At 51.8% G+C, this 24,048-nt stretch overlaps 1 protein-coding gene and 1 long non-coding RNA gene across 5 annotated transcripts in view; one reads left to right on the top strand and one right to left on the bottom strand.

The window, feature by feature from the left end:
* Positions 1-24,048, bottom strand: part of RNF220 (ring finger protein 220) — a 210,519-nt gene that overhangs the window by 19,534 nt on the left and 166,937 nt on the right. For all 4 annotated transcript variants that reach the window (XR_004324977.1, XR_004324979.1, XR_004324978.1 and 1 more), the window contains exons 3-5: positions 15,716-15,848; positions 7,861-7,906; positions 4,085-4,186 (exon numbers count right to left, since the gene is read on the bottom strand). Coding sequence is in view for 1 of the 4 variants with exons in the window: in XM_032494106.1 (XP_032349997.1) it covers positions 4,085-4,186; positions 7,861-7,906; positions 15,716-15,848 (281 nt within the window). In the remaining 3 variants the exon portion in view is untranslated. The remainder of the gene's footprint in view (positions 1-4,084; positions 4,187-7,860; positions 7,907-15,715; positions 15,849-24,048) is intronic.
* Positions 11,628-22,346, top strand: LOC116667972. Its single transcript, XR_004324982.1, has 3 exons — positions 11,628-11,640; positions 16,826-16,829; positions 21,355-22,346. It is a non-coding gene; the product is annotated as an uncharacterized LOC116667972 (long non-coding RNA).

The following is a 24,048-nucleotide window of genomic DNA, read 5'->3' as shown; positions in this document are numbered from 1 at the left end:
TCCACGCCCCCTCCCAACGCAGGGCTCCTTCCGCCCGGAGCCCCGCCCGGCTCCCGCCTCCCGCGCCGCTACCCTAGTCTGGGCAGGAGGCGTAGGAATTCCCGATCGCCACGGGCCATCCCACTGCCAGTCCCGACTGCCCCGCCCCCAGTCCCTAGCCTTTTAGCAGTCCCGTTATTAGAGGATTCCGAACATTTCAGCTGTCTCCTGGACATCCCCTGGAGCTGCCACAGGCATCGCACACCCACGCGGCCGAAGTGGAACTCAGGATCCCTCAAACAGACACCTTCTTCCAGGGTTCTCAGTTCCTAACGGGATACCACCATCCTCTCAGGTGTGCTCACTCCAGGAACTTGAGAGTGAGTCGTCCTTGACCCCACCCGCCTTCAGTTACTGACACTCAATCCTCTCGTTTCAGAGTCTAACTTTAAAAGTCTCTTAAATCTCATCTGCACCTCTGTGTATCTCCTATTCATCCTTCCAGGCCTAACCGAAAAATATCTTTTTCTCCCGTTGAAGTACTTCCATCTCTACTCACAGTATGGCTCATACAAATTTTTATCGGTGGGCTGACCACTCCAGGGACGGGGCCATGTGTGAGTCATATGGGTGAACCCAGAGCCCTGCACTGCCCTTGGCATAGCCAAGAAATCCCTGTGTGTTTTTTCACTGGCTCTACCTATCTTGGATGTCACTGCTCTAGTTCAAGCTCTCTAAATCTGCAGCTGTCTTCTATCTGGCCTTCTGATCTCCGGCTTCTCTCCCTGTAACCCATCCTGCACACTACATGCAGTGTGATCTTTGTATTGTGCAAAATTGACCCTTGCTCCCCCTCCCCCTTTAAACCCTTCTTGGGTTCTCCACCCAGAAGATCTGCAACATGGCATACACACCTTCTCTGACCTGCTCTGCCTACTTCTCCAGACTCTTCTTCTACCCCTCCTGTCTCTTCTTTTGCCCTCCTGACACTCGCAGTGTCCAAGGCAAGGACGTTGTCTTGCCTTGCAAGCTATCTGTAGCTCTCTGAGCACTCCATGCTCTGGACGCTGGGTTAGGCTATCCTCCATGCCCCCATATCCTCTGCTTGGTTAACTGTTTTTCATCCTTCAGGACTCTGGGAAGGCTTCCCTTTTCCCCCAATGTTGGGTTAGTTGCTCCCTCTGAGTTTTCACAGTCCCTTGGCTTCCATTTGATCTTGGATATCTTGATTGTTGAGTATCTTGGAAGTCACCCAGCACAAGATCTCACATGCTGGAGAAATCAGTGGGAAGGGGAGGAGGATACTTGTGAGGGAAGCCCCTGAACCAAGTGCAAGGCTGCGAAACAGTCTGATTCAGGGCCAAACAGACTCAAGTTCAAATCCTGACTGGGTTACTCATGATATATGTGTTCTTAGAAAAGTTACTTCCTCTCTCTAGGCCTGTTTCCTTAGCAATAAACTGGGGACAATGAATCCTAGCTTGCACAGTTGCTATGAGGATAAAGTGAGGTTTAAGAGGGTTAGGTAACCCAGCAGGGGCTAAGTAAATGGGAATCCAAACCAGAAACCAATACTCCCTGATTTCCAGGCCAAGTTTGATGATTAAAAAAAAACCCAACATAACTTGAGCAACTACTACGTGCCAAGCATCGTGTAATGATCAGGGGATTCCAGCTTCACCTTCTACCAGTTTCCCCTTGTGTTTTGCATTCTAACAGAATTGAACTGCTAGCAGGTCCCCAAATACATCATTCTTTGTTACACCTCTGTGCCCTTTGCATACAGTGTTGCCTTCATCTGGAATATTTTTTCCTCCTTGTTGACCAAGGTGAACTCCTGCTCATCCTCTGAAACCCTGTTCAGTCATTACCTCTGTGAAGCTTGCTCTGCTTTTCCACTGTGCTGTCCTAGAAACTTATTTATACCCCTATCATAGCACTTAATACACTGGGCTATAATTTATCTATTTGCAGATCTAACCCCTTGAAGGCAAGGACACTGGGCTGAGCATGAGTGAGCACTAGCTAAATGTCTGAGTAAAGGAAGGGCATAAAGAAGGATAAGACAGTGTTCTTGCCTTGGAGAGCCCCCAAGTCTAGTGCAAGAGTCAGGCTTATCATGATAAATTAAACATAGCCATAATTCTTTGCAGCTCCTCCTATTAAGAGCTGTATTTCCTCATCCCTTGATTATGGGTTAGCTTTATGACTTGCTTTGCCAAGTGACATGTGAGTTCCAGAGTCTAGGACTCAAAAGGCTATGCAGCTTTGGCCTTCACCCTCTTGGCATGACACTGCCCTGACACTGCCAAGTAAGGAAGCTAACGTAACCTACTGGAAGGATGGGAGCCCATGTGGAAGAGAACCAAGGTCCCTAATCTGGACGTGTAGTGAGGCCATTTTGGACTTCCCAGCCCAGCTAGTCCTCCAACTGAATGAGATGCTTGAATAAGAAAAGGCCTTGTCAATAGACAGAATCATGAGAAATAACAAGTTGTACTAAGCTGGATGGTTTGTTACATATCAGTAGAGAATGGAAACATATTTAAATGGGTGATCACAATATCAGATGATCAGAGCAAGTACAGGGACATGCAGGGGTCATGAGAAGAGAAAGCTAACCCAGAAAGGCTTCCTGGAGGAGAGAAGGGATTTGGGCAGGTTGTTGAAGGATAAATAGAAATTTGATGGGGTGGGGTAAAATAGTCCCATTAGAAGAAACAACGTGTGCAAAAACTCAGGCAAGAAAGGAATGGCACAGCCAGGGAGTGGTTAGCATAAATTTGGTGAGTACAGACCACAGGATTTATGGAGGGTGGTATTAGGAATGGAGGATGGTTGAATCTAAATCACAGAAGGCCTTGGTGCCGTGCCTTAGCATGCCATGCCTTTGCCTTATGGTTACTCTTCCTAGTTCAACAGATATGGGGCTGAATGCTATGGCTGAAGTAAAGAGGATGGGCCTCCGAAGTCAGGGCTCTGTCCATCCCTTTTGGGTAGAATTCTCTGGGACAGAGCCCTGTCTCCCTATCAGACCAGACTTCCCTAGAGTTGGGTCATTTCTCCATCTCGAATCAGGATTGTCTGGGTGAGGACTGACTGCCTCTCTCAAAACAGGGCTCATGGGAGCAGGAATCCCTCCCCGGGGCTGGCACCTTGGCCTCTGCAGTTTGAGTCCCATACAGAGGCATCCAGCAGAGGAGGTGCTGGTGGAGACTGGTGTGCAGCTCACATTCAGTATTCCACTTGCCAAGCTCTGCACCCTGACTCCAGGCTGTGTCAGCTGGGAGGAAGGGGTACCCAAAGAGAACACCTTGAGTTGCAAGAAAGGCTTCCCGTGTGCCAGCAGTGACCCTGGTTCTCTACCCCAGATTATAGTTCCCTGCTGTCTTCTCTCTTTGCATCAGATCAGGGCTTCTTAGGGCTGTGTTTCCCTTTTCACACTGGGGCTCCCTGAGAAGTCCCACTGTCTTTTAGACAAACGTTCCTTGGAACAGGCCCTGTTTTCTGCCCTCTGACTGGGGCTCCTGAAGGCAGGGCTCTGTCTCTCCTCAGACAGAGGAACTTCTGGGGACAGTTCATTCTCCTTCCTACCACAGAGAAGGTCTATATGAGCTAGGATGTTACCCTAAGGTCCTCCTTCTGCTCTGATGTTTTAGGATTGTGTTTGCCCAAGGCACTCAAAGGAAATGTCTGCCTCTCTCTCTCACTGGGCCTGACACCAAGGTTTGGCAGGACTGATGGTTATTTGCACAGGGGATCCTAGTTTTGAAGTGTGAAGTCTTCAGGTAATTCTGGGCTATGTCCCTGGCTCCGTGATGAAACCAAACCCTTTAGGAGACCTCCTGATGGCTAGGATGCTTCAGAAGAGCCCACCTGAGCCCAGGTGACCCTGGCATCTCTCCCTAAGATCATCTATTTAAGGCACATCTGCTGACACCTGTGCCTTCTGGGTTCAGTTAGGGGCACTAGACAGAGTGGGAACCAAAGCCAATTAAGGCCTCTGCCCGTGCTCCCCAAAGAGGGGAGGAGTTTGCACGGGGCCTGCCCTCTAAACTCTCATCCAAGTGAGCTTACTTCTTATGCCCAGCCCACCCTTCCTCACCTGGTATCTGTCTGAGTGGTGCAGGTCGTCGGTGGCAGACGAATGTGGTGACGCAGTCGGAGACTCTCCTTCCCTCTTGATGGAAGCAGACAACAAGAGGGACTGGAAGAAGAAAAAGGAACATGCGGCCTCAGGCTGAATGAGACCTACAATGAGTCCCCTAGAGTGTCCAGTCCTAGGAAACTTTTGGGGGACAGGTAGAGAGAAGGAGGGCAGAGGGGTAGAGAGACCACGCTTGAGATTCTGAAGGCATGTGGTCAGGCCCTGGGAGTCTTGCTGTGGAAGAGGATGGCTTGATCCTAGGGATGAGTGGAGACCACTGAGAGGGGCCAAACCTCCTTTACCCCAGCTAGTCTCTGTCCTGGTGGGGCAGGCCTCCCAGTGGGCTGAGAGTATACACGCTCTGTTTTCCTGTAGTAAGTGACTCTGGGACCCCCCTGAGGGGTTGGAGGTAAAGTCACGTCCCTGCTGCCCTACCTGCTCCTTATACAGGATGGTGGCAGCCCCGCTATGGAGACAGTAAATTAAATAGTATGTATGAGTTTCCTTCGTGCAGCGAGGGATGTACGCTGGCTCCATTTATCCCTGCGCTGTGGCGATGACCCCAGCAAAAACCCCAGCAAAACTAATCCCCCCATGTCAATCCTGCATGGCCTCTTCTACATACGCTCGCAGTTTAGATTAATAAACTGTCTGCTTTAAATTGTGCGTAAGCACCACAGTTCTAAATACTACATGGCACGTTTAGCCTGCTTTTGCTGGCTCTTGCCAAGGCCTGTTCAGCTGCATACTGGGGCCTGGAGGCCTGAAAGCAATCCATACTTCCTTCCCCCCCACCTTCTGCCTGCACAGCTCTGAGCCGGAAACGTACAATTCCCTAGGAGGCTTCCCCAGCCTAGAAAACCATGCCAAATCGCCAGTGACAGCCCAAAGAAAGCAATTTGGGAAAGATGGAGCAGCCATTTATCCTTCATCTCCGACTGAGCCTTAGGATGTGACCCGCATGCGGTGGCCATGCTGCACATCCTCAGGCAAGGGCCCTGGGAAGGGAGAGGGCAGCTGCTGGTCTGGCAGGGCTCCCTGACTCGGCCTTATCCCAAGAGCTGGAGGAGGGAAGAGGCCCAGAAGGGGTTCCCTGCAACTTGGAGCCCCTTCTTCACCCACCCAGGCCCAGTGGGAGGCCAAGTGGGTGCCTTGGCCCCTGGCTCAGAAAAGAGGTGGGCTTTCAGGCAATGTCCTTCTCTGCAACTTGGAGCCCCTTCTTCACCCACCCAGGCCCAGTGGGAGGCCAAGTGGGTGCCTTGGCCCCTGGCTCAGAAAAGAGGTGGGCTTTCAGGCAATGTCCTTCTCTGGTCCCAAGGAGGATGCTGGGGGGTGGGAAACAACGTGGGCCCCCCACCCCCACCATGAGAACGCTCACTCTTGTGTGCTCGCTCGCTCTCGCTCTCACTCTCTCTCTCTCTCTCTCTCTTTCTCTCTAGGTTCGAAGCCCTTAGAGGCCTCAGCATTACACCTGGGGCAAGTGGAATAAAAAAAGGTCACTGGCGCTTTTTAAACATGGACCAAAAAGCAGTAAAATGTGTTTTGAAAAAAAAATCCCGGCATTAAATCATGACTTTTTGCCTGGCTCTTCGCCTCATTAAAAGTGGCCTTTTGGAAGGTAAAATTATCATTGTAAGCGATAAGATCTTTAAGAAAATAATTCACGGCTTCTTCACCCTTTAATATGATAGCCGCCACCGGCTAATTTTTTTCTTAATGGCAACGAGGCCATCAATCTTGTCTAAGGCCCCCTCGCCCTCTCCTCCTCCTCCCTCCCTCCTTCTCCCTGTCCTCTCAGTCTCTTGCTCGAACCTCTTCTACCTCGTGCCTCTTCCCCCATGACCTGCTTCCCTAAAGCCCCGGTCAAGGCAAAGGCCAGACCCTGAAACGGTCAGCACTGGGCGCATGAGCATGCATCTAGAAGCGGGTGAGCAGTGGCTCTTGCCTCTGAGTCTTACCATTAATAAGCCCATGTTAGTGGTTGTAGGAATCTGCACATTTAAGATTTCCTGTGTGCATATTCTGACTCGGGGGGGGGGGGTGTGCATCTGTGTATGTGGGGAACCAGGCATGGACATAGATTGTGTCTGGGTTTGTCCTCTGAACACAAGCCTCACTGGGGTCCAGTCCCCAGCCCTGCCAGCCATGCTCAGGTGTCAGGCATCAGTGGTTGAGGCTGACCTGGCATCTCGTCCATGACCTGCCTGCCGTAAGTGCAGCCATTGAATGCTGCAGGCTGGACCAGGTTCATCAAGTGTGGCTCCCCTTCTCCTCCCAACCCTTTCTCTTTAGGGCTGGGAGAGCATTGCTTCCTTGGCCAGGGCCTGCATCAGTCTAGGGCTGGGCTAGGTTCCTTGCCCCTCTGTCCAGCTTGCTATGTTGAGCAATTTCCTGAATGGAAGTGATGTCCACTCCCACCCATTTTAAAGGCCTACAGGGGAGACAGGCCAACCCCTGTAGGTAATATTGTCACTCTGGCTCCTTTTTCCCCAAACTGCCCTCTCAGAGGTCACCAGTGCCTTTGAGACTTCTAAATAGTATAGCCTCCTACTCCAGCTTTTTCCTATTTGATGGCTGACCACCCCAGACATTTTGGAACATTTTTCCCTTAGGAACCTGGGAGACCATGCTCTCCTGCACCTCTCCTCACCTGTGACTGTCCGTCCTCTGCCCTGTCCCTGGCTCCGGTACCTTCTCTTGACCCCCAGTGTAGCAGTCTCCAGATTGTGTTCTTGGCTTCTGCTTTCATCTCTCCATATACACTCTCTGACTGATTTCATCCATTCTTGAAGCTTCAACCCTCATTCCTCACTCCCTATAGAAAGGGCTGGGGATTCCTGCCTTTATGAGTCATTGTGAGAACTTATTAAAAAAAATGATGCCAGCTGAGGGGTAGGTATAGCTCAGTGGTAGAAGACATGCCTAGTGTGCATGAGGTCCTGGGTTCAATGCCCAGTACCTCCATTAAAAAAAAAAAAAAAGGATTCCACCTTACCGAGGGGTAGAGAGAGGACACTCAGTGAGTGAGGGTTTAGTCTTCCTCCCTAGGTCCCCACTCCCTCAAAATGCATTCCCAAAGGGGACAGTACTGTGTGCCTCTGCAGCCACCTATGGGAGTTCTTGATGCAAGTCATGCCATTGTGCTGAGGCCTCTGGCCCCTCCTTTGAGCCACTTGCCCTTCACTTTTCCTTTCTCCATCTGATGCTTTTAAGCCTCTCTTCCATAGTGTCTGTACAGAGGTTCAAACTGTGTCCCCAAATGAGCCTAGCATCCTCCCTGGCTCCCTGCTGCCCTCAGGACAAAGGACATGTGTGCGTGTGTGCTCATGTGCATGTGCGCATCCCCCCCTCCCCCGACCAGGGTCTGGCTTCTGAGGCCCTGCACCATCTGTCTTGACCTGCATTTCTATATTTTTCTTTACCTGCTACAGCTTGCCTTCCTCCCTTGAGACTCCCCAGCCTTAGTGTCTGGGTCTCCCACTTTCCCAGGTCATTCTCGGCATTGACCCCGTCCTGACTGGAAGAGGAGGAAGTCAGATGAACATCCTCCAGCTCACGCTCAGACTACACTCACACACGTACTCCAGCATACAGGGCAGCCCCAGGCCTCAGGCTGATGATCAAACCCTGGAGACAGCTGGAATCCAGGAAGAGCTCCTTTTCTCAAGAGGAACCAGTTCTGGGTGAGCCCAGGTCAGGAGGTGTAGGAGGAAAACACACAATGGTCCACCTACCTTGGGGGTGCCTGGTGCCATGGCATCCTTCAGAAGGGAATTCTTGCTGCCAAGGAAGAAGAGAACAGGGTGACCATTCCACCTGCTGCCCAGGGCAGCAGAAGTAGAGTAGAATAGCAAGAAGACCCCAAAGAGAGAAGACATAGCCAGCCTAGCCCAGCCCAGCTCAGCCAAGCTCCACCCAGTCGGCCATTCAACCCCAGCGGGCCCTGCCTAGCTCAGCCTCCCGGCAGGGTCCAAGGGCCAGAGCTGGCTCTGGACGAAAGTACAGGCACTAGGCATGGTAGGCTCCTTTGTGGATCTGAGGAAAGGGGCTTTACCTGACTCCTCGCATCAGCTCTGAGGATTCTGCCTGTCCTGGATGCCCCCTCCCTCAACCCCGTCCCCAGCCTGCTCTTAGCTCCTATGGGATTGGGGTGATGGAGCTGACATGGCTCTTGTCAATTCTTCCTCCAACATGCTGCAAACTGCGTTAGGCCAGGAATGATCTCCCCCTGATTCAATTTGTCAGCCCCAGGCCCTCTGGCATCGGGCGCGGCAGGCGGGCGGGAGCTGGGCCCTGAAATATGGTGGGCGGCTTGAAGCGGGGGGGGGGGGGGGGGGGGGGGGGGGGGGGGGTGATGGATGGGCTGTGGGGGAGGCGAGGACTGTGTTTAATAACAAAATTGGTATGCAAGGCCACATCCCGCGCTAAGCATGAGTGATCCAGAGCCACAAAGTATTACAAATCCCCGCTAAACAGATGCTGACAATGGAACAAGACGTATCAAATCAGATCCACTTCAGAAACATTAATATCCCTGTTCCTGTCCCTCCCGCCCTGCTGCCCCCACTATGCTCACCACATCTGTGCTCACACATTCACGCACGTGCTGTCACACAAAAACACATGCACACAGACGCGCTGGCTGATACATGCAGGACGAAATAGAGCCATTCACATAGGGTCCCCACACAGATGCACATATAAGCTGTACAGGTAGAGCATGTCTAAGAGACATCCATAAAGCACAAAAGACACACACCCAAGGCAGATACATGGGGCACACATGGGTGGTGTATACACAGGGAACACCTCCAGGGTCAGGCATAGACACACCTAATATGTGAGCAAAGGCATAGGCAGATTTGGATAAAGTAAGAGTTCTCACCCAGGGCCGTTTTGCCCTCCAGGGGACAGTTGGCAATGTCTGGAGACATTTTTGATTATCACAGTTGGGGGTGGGGAGTTTTCTACTGGTGTCTGGTGGATAGAGGAGATTTACCGTCCTACAAGGTACTGGACAGCCCCTCACAACAAAGAATTATCTGGCCCCAAATGTCAGTAGTCCTGAGGTTGAGAAACCCTGGTGTAAAGACAGATACATATCCATTGTCTCTATAATTCTGTCCACATGTGGTCACACCCGGAGGCTCACACATGCACGCAGAGGTGCAGGCAGAGTCCTGTTCCCAGAGACATGTTCTTAAAGACACATTCACAGCTGTCACAGACCTGAATGAAGAGCTGCTCATGTGCCTATGTCCACACAAGCATGCACAGATACAGACACCTACGCGTGCTGACACATACCCGACACTCGTGCACCCAAGCAGGCCGACTCGTACCTCACCGTGCAGGGGCCACTAGGCTTGGCAGCAGGGTGAGGCTAAGGTCTGAGTGTAAAAACAACTGTCTGCCTGTATGATCACGTGGTAGGGGCATCATAGACCAGGAAGGACCACCAGACCGGGTTCTATTCCATGGCATTTTGTTCATAAATGGTTCCCGTGTTCCTGCTCCCTGCCAGGCCCTGATCCAGGCACCAGGGATACAGAAAGGGACTGAGCTGCTCTGGAGGAGCAACTAGGTGTGAGTTCATTACTTTTATCTCTGCCTCACTCAGTCAACAAGTGCTGACATGACCGTTGTGCTGGCCCCGTTCCTGGACCTTCAGGTATAGAAACGAGGCATCTACTTATGATGCTGTTCTTGCTGGACCCCTGGACTGAGGCCTGAGTATTATCCAAGTGGGATCAGGATGGAACAGAGGAGGAAAGAATGAACAATTACTATGTGCTCGTCACACGTGACAGGCATGGGCTAGGAACTTTATATGTGTCTTCTCTTTAATCTTCACAAAAACTTTACAAAGTTGACTAACAGAGGCTAAGTGACACTTGTCTGCTCCCACAGTTCGTGGAGGATTTGGGACTGAGTTCATGTCTGACCAAGTCCAGAGTACTGCATTTCAGTTGGTCACACTGCCTCCTAAAGACACACAGGGGCTAGAATGGAGGGCGGAGCTCTGAGTTGTTTCTCTGTTTGGAGAGGGTCCTGCTGACTCTGGGCTTTAGTTTATTCTGCTGGTGACTAGAAATGGAGACATTTTAGGGCCAGGACATCCAGCCTTTCCTTTTGCCAATCCTCTGGATCTTTTCCCGGCAATCCTCTTCCCTCAAATTGGGCTGGTACTACTCCAGACTTCTTCCCTCTGTCTGAGCAAGTGCCCCCTGCCCTACTTTTCCTCCAACAACCTGATCACCTCCAAGTGTGCTTGGACCCCCAGAGACAGGAGTCTGGTGAAAGGCCCACCTTGGAGAGGAGAGGTCTGAGGGCCAAGCCACAGGCAGCCAGGCTCCCGCCCAGCCCATCCACTCTGCTCTGCCTCCCTGTTTCCACAGCCTGCCCCCAACGATTTCCTCCCTTCTCAGTCACTCGCTGCCTAGTGATCCATGGGTTTTAAATTATAACTGGGACCCAGGAAACGCGTTCCTAAGTACAATATTCATGGGCTGGGCTGACACTTTTAATTAAGGTGATTTACACTGAATTATCCTTGGAAATAAAGAAATGGTGTGCTGCCTGGGAATAAACCATCATCACCAGCCGCCTTTGTAAGTTACACTTCGTTTTAATCTATTTGGGGAATTGTTTATCTAGTTCATTACCCAACCAAACACCGAGGCCGGCCTTAAATAAGGCTTAAGTGGGGGTGGGGGCACTGCCATCTCCACACCCCGCCTCTCCTGTTAGAGTCACCCAGCCTCCCTCTGGCTCCTTTTGAAGCACTGACCAGAGAGCCTGTTTCCCAGGCTAGAGACCAGATCTCAAAGTGGCTCCAGAAGCCTCCAGGAAAAGGTCTCTGAGTTTAGGCCCTTGCAAGCCAAGCCGCACTTTCAGCTCTGTGCAGTCTTTCAATGTCCAATGCTCTTTCCTCTCTCTGGGTGGAAACTCCTGTTTGAGGGCCACAGCGAATTCTGGGGGCCACCCCCCAACCTGCCCTTCAATCTTCAGCCTCCATCTATGTTCCTGCCTGTCTGTCTGTACGCATCCAATCTCCACCCCATCACCATCCTAGAGAGAGCTTAGCATGCCTAGAGCTCTGTGCACTGTCTCCTCCTTCCCTCAGATACCTGCTTCTCTGCCATCATCACCTTTCCCGCCACTCTGCTCAGAAAGCTCTTCTAGGAAGTACCCCGCAAGCAATAAGCTAAGTTCTCTTTGTGTCTTCCCCCACAAGTCTCTCATCATTCACTCTTCTCCATTCCCACTGCCACTGTCCTAGGTCAGCCTCATCATCTGTTCTCTGGACCCTGCCTAACCTCCTCACTTGCCTCCCTGCTTCTACCCCCAGGTCCTGCTCCATACTGGCCTCCAGAGTGATTCTCCCTACAGCTCAGCTCTCTGATCAAGCCTCTCCAGCTCACCAATGTTCTGATTCTGCCACCACCTCTAGGACAACCCTCCATCATTGAGGGTCCTCCACTATCTGTCCTCAGACTAACTTTGCTTTCCTTGTTCTAGCTAGCTGAGTCCTGGGGTCTCTTGGAGTGCCTGTGCAGGACTGAGAAGGGGAAGCATAGAGGATGGGGTGAGGGAAGGTGTGTGGGCATAGCCTCTGATGGTGAATGTAAAAGTGCTTTGAAAAGTGTGCTTTGCCAAGGGGAGTTCTGACTCTTCGGCCTGTGTCTGTGTGCCCATGTGCCTCTGGGAATGAGCATCTGTGGGAAGTGTTTCTTTAAGGCAGTAGGTGTGAGTACATCTATGTGTGTTGGAATGGTGTGTGCATGTGCTTGTATGTTAGGTACATACATTTGTGCCTGTGTCTTTGAAAACCAGCTAGCCCTAGTTTGAGAGCTGGAAGGTCCCTGCTGCTGTGTGAGTCTTGGGTGTGTCTGAAATAGCAGTCGGCGCTGTGCTGTTGGGCGTCGGTGGGCAGAAGGCGCAACATCAGGAGGGAGGGAAGGATGTGTCCCAGGTGATGGAGAGGCACCCTGGCAGTAGCATCCACAAACTCAGGAGCTGGCTAGGCTGAGGGATGAAAGGGAAGGGCAAAGGAGGCAAATACAGGGTAAGAAAGGGAAGGGGACAGTTGGAGAGAAGAGGAGAGGAAAGAAGGGAGGGAAGTAGAGAGAAGGGAGCATGGAACAGAAGGGGAGAATTGGAGACCTGGGGAGGAAGCTGCCGGCCACATGCCGTGGATGGGGGATGCCCTCATCTGGGCTCTGCCCCGACCTCTCTGAGCGATGCACACACAAGCTCTGCCTCCTGCAGGACTCGGTTTCCCCATCTGTGAAATGGCTGGTCAAAAGCTCAGCGCTGATGGCGGGAAGAGGAGAAGGGAGGGGTCTCCAGAGCCCGGGTGCCGCGTTTTCTCCCAGCCTACCCGGCTCCCCTCTCTCCTCCCAGAGAGCGGCCAGGGGCGGGGCAAGGGCAACCGCGGCCGGCGCCCTCCCCGCGCTACCGGATGCCACGGCCCTCAGCCCGGAGGGAGCTGACACGCTCCTTGGGAATTTATCACGCACCCAATTACAATGTTAATTGGCAAGTTCCTGAAATCAATTAATTCGCAAATTTTTTCCAATTAAAAATCCAGATAAATCACGAGGGCGGCGGCGGGCCGGTGCAGCCCGCAGTCCGGTGGGCGCAGCGGCCCCGCAGGGAGGGGAGGCGGGAGTGGGGAGGGGAGGGGGCGGCGGGCGCGGCTGCCCTTGAACGCCTTTGCCGGCCGTTCGGACTGTCAGCGCGCCGGGCGCGGCGGGGCCGAGACAGATAAAACCATCGACCCGTCGCCGCCAGCGCTTCGGCTTTATCGATCCAACGGGAATTTCACTTGCTGTGCAGATCCCGCTGTCCGGCTGTCAGACACAGGGTTGGGGGGCGGGGGGACGTGCCAGGGGTTATGGGGTGCTGGGCTGGGCCTGGACGCTAGGGGCACAGAAGTGGGGGACGCAAGACACAACTGTGAGGGGCGGGGCAGATGTGAAGGCTCCGGGTGGGGAAATGGACCTGGGCAGGAGGATGTGGAAGTACGGGATGCTCTGAGAGGATGTGCGGGAGGACGGATTGGTGCAGGGTCATGGGTGGGGGTGGAGAACTTCTGCAGGCAGAAGTGGATGCTCTGGGCAGTGCAGGGATGGGGCCACAGGGAGTAGGCTGTAGTGTGGTCCCCACTGAAGAAGCAAAAAGAGAGCTTGGACCCCCATTCTCCAGACCCTTAGGGGTGCACTGCAACTACAAGGCTCTGCAGGTCCCTCCATCTCTCCCTCTATATTCAGTTCCTGTTGAGAATTCCTCTGTTGGGAGTAAATTACCCAGAAACACTCGTAGACAGCCAAGGTAAGGAACTCAACTGCAGAAGGGTGTTTCTTTCACTCTCTGCCCCTTCTAGGCTAGGCCTGGTATGTGTGTGGGAGGGAGGGGGGAGTGGTTAAGAGCATGGGCACTAGGGTCAGACTACTTGGGTTTGAATCTTATCTTTACCACTCTACAGGCTGTGCAACCTTAGAGAAGTCACTTAACCTCTCTGTACCTCAGTTTCCTCTTCTGTAAAATGGAGTTAATAATTATTACCTACCCCAGAGGGTTGTTGTGAAGATTAAATAAATTAATACAATGTAAAGTTCTTGGCACACAGTGTTCAACAGGATTATTATCATCATTAGTATAGTCTTCTGCGGTAGTTTTAAGTATTACTACAAATTCTCTGATATTCTTCCCTTCAAGAGGTAGAGCTTATGAATTCTCCTCTCTTGAGTGTGGACTGGACTTGGTGACCTGCTTCTAGTGAGTAGAACAGAATATAATAGAAGCCACAGTGTATGAGGCTAGATCATAAAAGGTATTGTGGCTTCCTCCCCAGTCTCTCTCTTGGATCACTTCCTCTGTAGGACGTCAGCTGCCACGTCACAGGGAAACTCAAGCAGCCCTCTGCAGAAACCCGCATGTTGAGGAACCAAGGCCTCCTGACAACAGCCAGGCGAGTGAGCCATCCTGGGAATGGATCCTGCAGCCCCAGTCAAATCTTCAGGTGACTGCAGCCTTGGCTGACATCTTGGCTGCAGCCTCAGGGGAGATTCTGAGCCAGAAGTCACAACTACCCACAACTACCCAACTAAGCTGTTTCTGAATTGATTACCCACAGAAACTGTGAACTAGTAAGTGTCTGCTGTTTTAAGCCACAAGGTTTGGCGGGGATTTGTAACACAGCAATAGATAACTAATACTTTGCCTTTTAAGTTCAGCTCAGGCCTTGGCTCCCTCAGGAGGCCTTCTCTGCACTGTGCTGGGTTTGGTGCCTTCTCATCACTCCCACAGCTCCCAGTCTCACCACAGTGCAGTCTCTATCCCTTAGGGTTTCTAGTGCCTGGCTCTCCTTACACTCACATTACAAGCTTCTGACGGTGGGACCACTTCTGATTCACCTTTGGATCCTCTGAACCCTGCATGGGGGACCAGGTGAGAGGGTAGAAGAAGGAGGATCAACCAAGTCTGGTGACTCGATCTGAACAAGGGGTGAGACTGGGAGTCGTGGGGCAGGCTGTTTCTGAGTGACTGACTTTACTTCCTAGAGATGGCTGCAGCCACATCTCCCATCTCACAGGCTCCTCTGTAAGAGGAGCTTGCCACTCTCCCTCAAAAGATAGGGTGTATGTCCCCACCCCTAAAATCTGGGTGGGCTAATACTGCCTCGACCTAGAGAGTACAGCAGAAGTGACAATAAGTGATTTCTGAGGCTAAGTTATAAAGGTGGTCCAGCTTCCGTCTCATTGCCTGGAACATTTGCTTTCAAGCCCTAAGCTGCCATGCTATGATGAAGCCCAGGCCACAGGGAGAAGCCATGTGTAGGTGCTTTGGTTACAGCCCCAGCTGAGGGCCAACATCAAGCATCAGATGTGTCAGTGAAGAAGCCAGACGATCCCAGCCTCCAGCCACCAAGTCTTCCCAGCAGGGGCCCATACATGGTAAAGCAGACACAAGTCACTCCCTCTGTGCTCCACCTGAATTCCTGATCCCACAGATTCCACGGTGGGCATCATGAAATGGTTGCTTTAAACCACTAAGATTTGGGGCAGTTTGTTACACCCCTCCTCTGCTCCCTTTGACAACCTTGGCTCCTCCATGAGGCCCTGGAGGAGGCTCTGCCCAGCCCTTCAGGTGGGGACCTGGGAGCAGGGGAGACACGCCTGAGTACATTCTCAAAGTTGTCACCTTTCAGACCTTGAGATTCATGGAGAAGGTGGTGTCTTCTCACCTGGACAGCAGCCCAAGGCTGCTCTTCGGGTGGGGTCTGTCAGGCTGCTTCTGTTACCCTGCCCTGAGGCTCTGCATGGCCCTGCAGGGCCAGAGGCAGTGGCTTCTCCCCTTTCCTGCTCAACTTTGTGCCCTTTTGAGGCTGAGGCTCACTTTCTTCACATCTCCAAAAAATGGAGCAAGAAGAGAAAGGTAGCACCATGCAGCTGGAGGAGCTGAGGACTGAAAGCAGAGTGGAGAACGGCAGCAGGACCCTGCCTTCCGCTGAAAGGCGGGGACCTGGTGGCCAGACCCTGAGAGGAGGCCTCCAGCAGGCTGGCTCCCCGGTAGGCGGCTTACCTGGCGGGCAGCTGGGCCAGCTGTTCCAGTTCTTGCTCCATATGCTCCTGCAGCTCGCTGGGCCTCAGCAGGACCTGGCAGATGGGGCAAATAGGGGCCTGGCTGTCAAACAATGCTGCTGCCTTTTTCTTACCTGGCGAGGGAAGAAGAAGAGACAGACTTATGAGCTGGGCTAGTCTGCAGACAGAAACCCCGAGTCCCAGTCCTCCGACCCAAGCCTGCTATTGCCTCCTAGCGCTTCTGGGCCCAGAGGAGGGGTGAGCCTGAGAGTCTCAGAGCCCGTGAACATCACTCCACTTTGCAGCTCCAGAGGCTGTGGCCATGCCCGGCACCTCCTCAGCCAGCTGCCTCTCTCGGAAATCTATCAGGACACAATCAATGCTCTGTGCAATCAAACCTTGATCACTTCATTTCACACGTTAGTGAAGCAGGTCTTGGTTTAATCACAACATCACCCAGAATATCCAGGGCCCCTGCTGTCTCTCCTTTCCTCACTGCGTTCACACTCCCCAAAGCTGGAGAAAGAAGGAAAGAGGGAGAAAAGGGATTCATTCCTGCAGTCATTCAACAAACATCGTCTGATGTCTACGCTGAACCAGGCCTAGTGCAGAGCAATGGGGATACAGAATATAATCAGATCTAATCCCCGCCCTTGAGTGGAGTGCTCGCGGTTGAGGGGAAGAGACTGGAAAGGCCCCGGGTGTCTGTCAGGGTAGCGTTCCACCCCAACTCCCTGCTTTTCCCCACACTTCCTTCCTTGGCCTCTCCTCTCCTCCTGCAGGCGGGATGAGCTCATTCATTCTTAAGGCCCTCGCTCCACCTATGCCCTGCTGACTCTAGAATCTTTTTCTCTACCCGAGATCCTCCCATGTTCTCCAGGCCCCTATATCCAAACTCCTAATGGACACCAATGCTTGGGTGTCCCACAAGAATCTGAAACCCAACAATTTAAAATTGACTACTTCAGCTTCTTCACTGCCCCGCTTCAGTGGTGTTCTTCTCATTTAGTGACACCTGCACTCACCGGGTCACCCAAGCCAGTAACCTTCACCCCACCCTCTGCCCCTTCCCTCACCTTACCCCTGCTCCCACCTACATCTAACCACCAAGTCCTGTCCGCTCTGCTCCTATATTTCTGGAATCTACACTCTCCCAGTTCAGGTCTCACTGCCTCTCACTTGGATAATCTCATTGGCCTCTGTGAGTCTCACAGATTTTGAGTTCTTCCCCCTGCAAAAAGCCCTTCAAATTATGTACCTCCAATACACAAGCACACAGCTGGCTATACTGACTTGGGGGCCTGCTGGGAGCCTGAACTCTGTCCCCACTCACTGATGGTAAATCAGAGTACACCGTGCTAGGAAGGGGCCTGAAGATAGCCTAGTGCACCCCTTGGGATATCTAAACCGCCTCCCTTGCCACCCTCCCCACCCAGTGCTCCCCTGGCCTCTGCTTACAGGCATGGGTTTGAGGAGCCCTATTCATCTAGAAGCATCCCTGCCTATCCATGTAAACTCTGACTGTAGAAAGGACTTCTTTAGCTTAAGGCCAGATCTTTCTCCCTGCTTCTTCTTCCTACTTGTGCTTGGAGAGGCTCAAAATCAGCTTTCAGAGAGATAAAGTCCATGCCAGTGATGACCAAGATGGTTACTTGAGTAGGGTTGCCAGATTAAAGACAAGATGCTCTGTTGAATTTCACATAAATAATGAATAATTTTTTAGTATAGGTATGTCTCAACTCTTGCACAGGATATACTTACATTAAAAGTTGTTCATTGTTTTTCTAAAATTCAAATTTACCTCGATGTCCTGTGTTTTTATTTGCTAAGTTTAGTAATGCTATGCCTGAGGGAGTTCCCAGTTCAGACTGAGCACAAGAACCCACCTCCCTTTGCAACAAGACTGAGGATGATCACGGCTCCCCTGGAAGCCCAGACGGATCATCTGAGAGCTCAGAGGAGGTAGTAATTCATTCGGGGTGTGTGTTCTGAGGAGTGGAAAAAGAGAAGGGCTTAACCAAAGAAATGAAATTTAAGATGTACCCGAGAAGTGTTCCAGGCAGAGAATGGAAGTGAATGAATGAGTTGTGAGTTTCTTGTGGGCAGGGACCATTTCTTAGCCACCTTTTTATCTCTGGGCAATTGAAAACAGATCTGGCATAGATTAGATGCTCAAATGAAGCAAGAGAGCAGAGAAGAGGAAGGGAAGGAGGAGAAGCAGGAATGAAGAGTTGATTGTCCCAGAAGCCAGATGATCTTTCAGAGCTGGGATGTCAGCCGTGGAGGCTTTGTGTGTGCTGGGGTTGGGTAGGAATGGCTCTAGTCGGTGTGGCCAGGTTTCTGAGGAGGGGAAGGGGCCCTACTGATCAAGTGCCCTGGTGGCTGTGCCTCCCATGCTCAGGGGACAGCTGGAAGGCAGCTCTGAGTAAAAGAAGTAGATGTGGCCCTGGTCTGGGAGTGGGGAGGTGAGGATTCTAGGCTCATTCTAACTTCATTCAGCCAGCGAATCTCAGAGGTAAGTGAGACCCTGGGAAATCTGCTGGCCATTATCTCTATTTTACAGATGGGGAAACTGAGTCTCAGAACTGGACAGAGACCCCTGTACTTGGCTCTTGATCTCATTGCTTCATTTGCTTATTCAGCAAACATTTACCAAACAATTATTTTAGGAGAAACTGGGGCTCAGAGATAAAGAAAAGCACATTCTTAGCCTCAAAGGGAGCACAGACTAGTGGGAAAGCCAAAAAAGAAAGTCAGTGATTGTAGTCAGTACAGCCCTGGTCAGGGCTGAGGAAGGTATGAACAGGTGTTTGAGGTGGGAGAGAGGGGGAGGAAGGGGCCAGAGGAGGGTGGTAGGATCCAGGGAGAGGCATGAAGGATGAATAAGGGAGAGTTGACAAGGCTGTTGGAACCGATCATTGAGGCAGGACCTGGGGCATAAGTGGGGAAATGGTAAGAGAGGAAACTGGAGAAAGAGTAGGACCTAGGGCATGGGGTGGAAATATCAGGATTTCAGCTCCTTTCAGCCTGGGATACCAAGTATGGCTCTTAGGGCTTCCTAGGGCCCAGAGTCCTCCCTCTACACCTGGGACCAGGCATCAGCATCCCCATACACCTGTCCTCAGTTCATCTGCTTTGCTGCCATAGGGATCTTCTACTTTTCTGAGCTTGGCCTCAGTTTCCCTATCGGGACAATGGGCCTTCTTCCTGGCTCCCAGCTTCAGGAATAGCATTCACAGGAGTCAGCGGAGGGACCTCGCAGCCTATGCCCTCCATCCCACTCCTATTTTCTCAGGGGTTGGAGAGGCAGGTGTCAGCATGGCCATAGGCCCCCTGCCTCCCCACCCCCGCTGTGTTCCCTATAATTTTATATTGAGACCTGTGGTCATGACGTGGGTTTTACTGCACTAACGACATGGCCTGCCCAGGTTTAATGACAAAATCCATACTCTGGCCCTGGGCCTGCTCCTCGTTTGCATAATTCCCAGAATACAGCTCCCTGAAGCTTTTGACCTGGGCCATTACAGTGGCCATAAAACTGGCCATAAAACTGCTGGGGATGGCCAAGAGGAGGGGGCTGTGGTCTGGCAGGGGTGGGAGCCAAGTCTTCAACCCCCTACTCTTCCTGGGCCCAAGAAGAGGCATCTTCTGGCTCTTGCCTTTCACAGTTCCCAGAATCTGGGCATCCATCTCAGGCTGGAGAGGCCTCTGGAAATCCTTAGTCCAGCTGCCTGTCTGATGCAGGACTCGCTTCTCCAGCACCACGGGCAGCATCACTGGTGGGCAGACAGAGCCCACCAGGGGCAGGCTGTCAGAAGGCATCTCCTCCTTGAGCATTCCTCACTCCGGCCCCTCCCCCGCCCCACAGCTGGCCAAGCCCTTTGCCACAGGTGGGTCCAGGTCAGGCAGGCCTAGGTTGAATCCTGTCTCTCCTCCAGCAGCCTAGCTCCCCAGGGAGGTCAGGAGCCAGGCTGAGCAGCCTCGTGGGGAGACGTGGGAAGCAAGAGGGGATGGGGACAGGGACTGGGACGGGCTGTCAGTGCTAAAGATGATGAATGGGGGAGGTGAGGCGGGAGGCCGAGTGTTATCGGCGGTGGATGGCGGGTGCGGGCGCTCGCCGCTTCTGCTAATCCCCGGGCGCTGCCTCAGCCCTTGCACTGATAACGAGGAAATGGGACTGACAACAATTTTTAGCTGAGAGATTCTTCACCAAAATGCCAGGCGGCCGGAGGTCTGACAGCGCCTGATTGAGTGTGTGAGTGTGTGTGGGGGAGGCCCGCAGCCCCCTCCCCTCCCATGCAAAGATGGATCGCTCATTCCGCCTCCCGTCCACATTCATTACCGCGCCTCCCTCCCACCACCCTAGCTGCCGCCTCGCCTGCCACCTCCGCTTCGCTGCCTGCCGCAGGTATCCCCGGAAGCAGGAGGAGAGCAGGGAGCAGAGAGGCCCTGACCCCGTCCTCAGCCTCACATAAGAACCCTGCAAGCTGGAATTGCAGAGGAGTGACTAGCAGGGGTCAGGGCTGAGTCAGGTCCTGCCTGGAGGCTCTCTAGTTGTTGGAAGTCCAGAGGGTCCCTTTGCCCTTCTGAGCTGCTAGAATATCCCCTCTCCCCAGAAAATAGACAGGCTCCAACAGGAAGTGACTGCGGTTGTGGGGAAGGGCAGGAAAGTTGAGAGAGAGGCAGTCAAGCCAAGTAGCTTTTTCCCTGCCTGGGTGAGGCTCCTGCCCTTGGATCAAGGCCTCAGGTACCTGGGGTCCCAGATCAGCCCTCTGCTGCCCCCCTCTGTTGGGAACTGCTGACCATTGGGAACTGGCAGCTCCAGGGCCGGCACAGAGGCTCCTTCTCTGTCATCTTCCCTAGTGAGGCCTTGTGCAGAACTGGGCACTGGAGGATGAGAGTCTCATTCAAAGAAAAAGCCCTCCCTTCTTAGATCACTAACCCACGGCCAGCCCTGCGACTCCCTGCCATGTGATTGCCTCTCCAGCTGGGCCTGTTTGGTTTTGTCCTGGTTCTGCTGCCTGTGGGTTCCAGTCTTGCCTCTCTGCTTGTTCAAGCAGCAAGTCCCATCTCCCTCTTTTCTCTACAGACCACAAAAGGCAGGGCTTGACTACCCGGTGTCTGACTTAAGAATGGGGAGGGTTAAAATGAGGAGGACGGTAACTCTAATACGAATGGCAACGGAGACTGGCACTTTTAAGAGTACGTATGTGTGTATATGTGTATTTTTGTGTATACACAAGTTTATGTCCCATCCTTCCCCTCCTGCGATCCCAACAGAAGGGCTTTCATTTCCTAGTGACCAAGACACAGAAGAGCCTTCAAGCAACGTTTAACAGAGTTGCCTCTTACCAGCTGTAAGACATTGGGCAAATCACTTAACACCTCTGAACTTTAGTTCTTGTGTGAAACAGGGATAATAATAACTCCCAGGACTTTTATGACAATCCAGTTAAATCAGGGCTGTGTGCAAGTGGTGAGCTACTGTTATCGCTCATAGGGCACTAGCACAGTGTATTGTTTGTGCCTGTATCTACCCCATCCTGACCCCAGCCTGGCCTGTATCTGGCATTCTTTCCTGCTATGATCATGACTGTGTGCCACTCAGCAGGTACCCTGGCTCCTTTGGCTTCCATGGAGTTCCTTCTTCCTATCCATCCCTACCCAATATCTACTTATTGGTTTGTTTGTCAGTATATCCATCCATCCATTTAGCCATTATCTGTCCATTAATAATAATCACTGCTTACCAAATGTTACTATATGTTAGGCTGTAGGTTTAATGCTGCATCTATTTTATCTCATTTAATCCTTACAACAGTCCTGTGAGGTAGGTATAGTTATCTATCTCTCTCATACTGATGAGGAAATGGAGCTCAACAATGAAGTGACAGAGCTAGAAGGTTCAGAGCAGACCTGTCTGACTCCAAAGCCACTGCTCTTAACCACTGCACAATACCCAACTACCTACCTACCTACCTATCCACTCACCAAAGTCATGATTCAATCATCATTGACAAATGTCAGTTGGATGCCAAGATGGGTCTGCTATAGTATGGATGCCCAATAATGAACAGACAGACGCACTCTCTGCCCTCAGGGAGCTTAGGAACTAACTGTGGTTAGAGACACTAAACAAACATCCCCAGTGCGGTCTTATAACAAAGGAAGTACATGGAATGACAGGAGTATATCATCTGGTCTGGGAAGTGAAAGAAGTGACATTTAAGAAAGGCTTGAAGAATGAGTGGGAACCAGCCAAGCAATGATTGTGGAGAAGTGGTGTTCTAGATAGAAAACGGCATGTTTGAAGGTACAGAGGGGAGAAAGTCTAAGTGGAGAACTGAATGGGGTCCAGTGTAGCTGGAGCAGAGAGACTGAGGGGCAGGATAATGAGAGATGATGGTGGAGAGGCCAGATCCTGGAGGACTTTTCAACTATGTTAATAATTTTGCCTATTATTACGATTATTTTTTTAACATCCAGTGAGAAGTCACTGCAGAGTTTTAAGCAGGGGAGTGACATATCAGCCTTGCATCTTAAGAAGATCATTCTAACTGCAAAGCAGAAAATAGTCTAAAGGGACACGAGCAAGTTCAGGAAGGCCATCTAGGAGGTCCCGCACTAACTCAGGTGAGACATGATGGTGACCTGCTCTAGTGTGACGGTGATGATGACGATGGAGATGAACAGAAGCGGGTGGCTTGGACCTGGAGGTTAAAGGAGAGAGAGGAGTCAAGGATGATGCCAAGCTTTCTGGCTTGAGCAATTGCTGGGTGGTAGACCATTTACTGACTTGTGGAACAGGAGGAGGAGCAGCAGGCTTGGTAAGGAAGGAAATGCGTTCAGTCTTGGATAAACTTAGTTCGAGGAAGTGTTAAGACAGTCCATGTGAAAATGCTGAGTAGGCACTAGATGTGAGCCAGGGCTGAAACTACAGAACTGGAGATGCTGACGTATAGGTAAGAACTAAAGTTCACCACTGCATCCTCTGTGCCTAGAACAGTGTCTGGCATATGGTAACTACTCAACAAATATTTACTGAATGAGTAAATAAGTTAAGAGGAGGTGAGATCACCTAGGGGGAGAGTATACAGTAAGAAGAGGCAGGAAAAGAACCCTGAATAACTCCAACAGGTGGAGGAAATTTAAGTCATCGAAGACTAAGAAGGAGCAGCCAAGAGGGGGATGAAAATGAAGTGATGTCATCGAAGCCAAGAAGGGAAGAGTTTGAAGGAGGGGGCAGTGTCATGGGTAGGGTCATATACTGCTGAGAGGTCAAGAACATAAGGTATGAAGTGTCCCGTCCACCCAGCCTGTCCACAGTACAACCCTCCATCCAAAGCGCGCTCTCCCCTCTCACTCATCCCCTTCCTCCTCCTCTTCTCTCCAGAAAACCATGATTGGCACCTTTGCTGAGTGTGGGACAGGAAGAGTTAACATGCTGACAGACGGCATTTTTTACCTTCAGTCAATATGAACAAGGCCCCAAGACTATGATTCCAAACATCTGGATTTCATCAATATGTGATCTGTCATCGTATATTGGCATTCCCCAGTCCCCGCGCCAGAGCAATGCGGCTGGTTTTATTAATACGTCAAATACATTATCCGTGTAATACACTTGTCTGGCTGGGGCCTCCCGCTGGGGCGGGGCGGCGGATTTGAATGTATGATGAATCAGTTTGCATTACATGTTCGTAAGTCATCATTTGTCAGGATTAATAGGCATCCCTGGTCGAGGAGGTGGGGGTTGGGCGGGCAGAGGAGAAACATGTATTTAGCTATGGCCCATGCTTCCCTGCCAGTGCCCAGGGATGCCCTGAAAACAGCTATGCACCCTCCTGCCCAGACCCCAGGGCAGTGGCTGGCAGTCAAGGGGCAGAGGTGACATTTTTTAACAGTCCTAGAGTCACTAGGAACCAGATAGGCCTATTTGTCTCTGCTTTGGACTTGTCAAGCAACCAAATGTCAGGGACCATTTGCCCAGGCTGGCTAACGCTTACTCGTCCTTTAGGACTCAGGATTCCTTCTTCCAGGGAGCCTTTCCTGAATCCTCTAGACCGCCCTTGATGCCTCCTCTGTGCTCCCACAGCCTCCTGTGCTGCCTCCAGTCACACAGGGCTGTAATTGCCTGTTATGTGTCTGTCACTCTCTTTAGACTGTAAATTTCTTGGGGGCAAGAAATAACTTGTTTACTGCTATAGCCCCAGTATCTAGCAGCGGGCGTAGCCCAAAGTAAGGGAACAGTAATGGTAAAAGCAGAAACCAGTAACTATTCCATGAATGATCACTGACCTTGCTAAACCCCCATAAGATGCAGATGTTAACTGG

Source organism: Camelus ferus, chromosome 13, assembly GCF_009834535.1.
Source record: "Camelus ferus isolate YT-003-E chromosome 13, BCGSAC_Cfer_1.0, whole genome shotgun sequence".
In the NCBI taxonomy this organism is placed as follows: Eukaryota; Metazoa; Chordata; class Mammalia; order Artiodactyla; family Camelidae; genus Camelus; species Camelus ferus.
The sequence above is the reverse complement of the archived record's forward strand: the minus strand, read 5'-3'. Positions and strand labels throughout refer to the sequence as shown.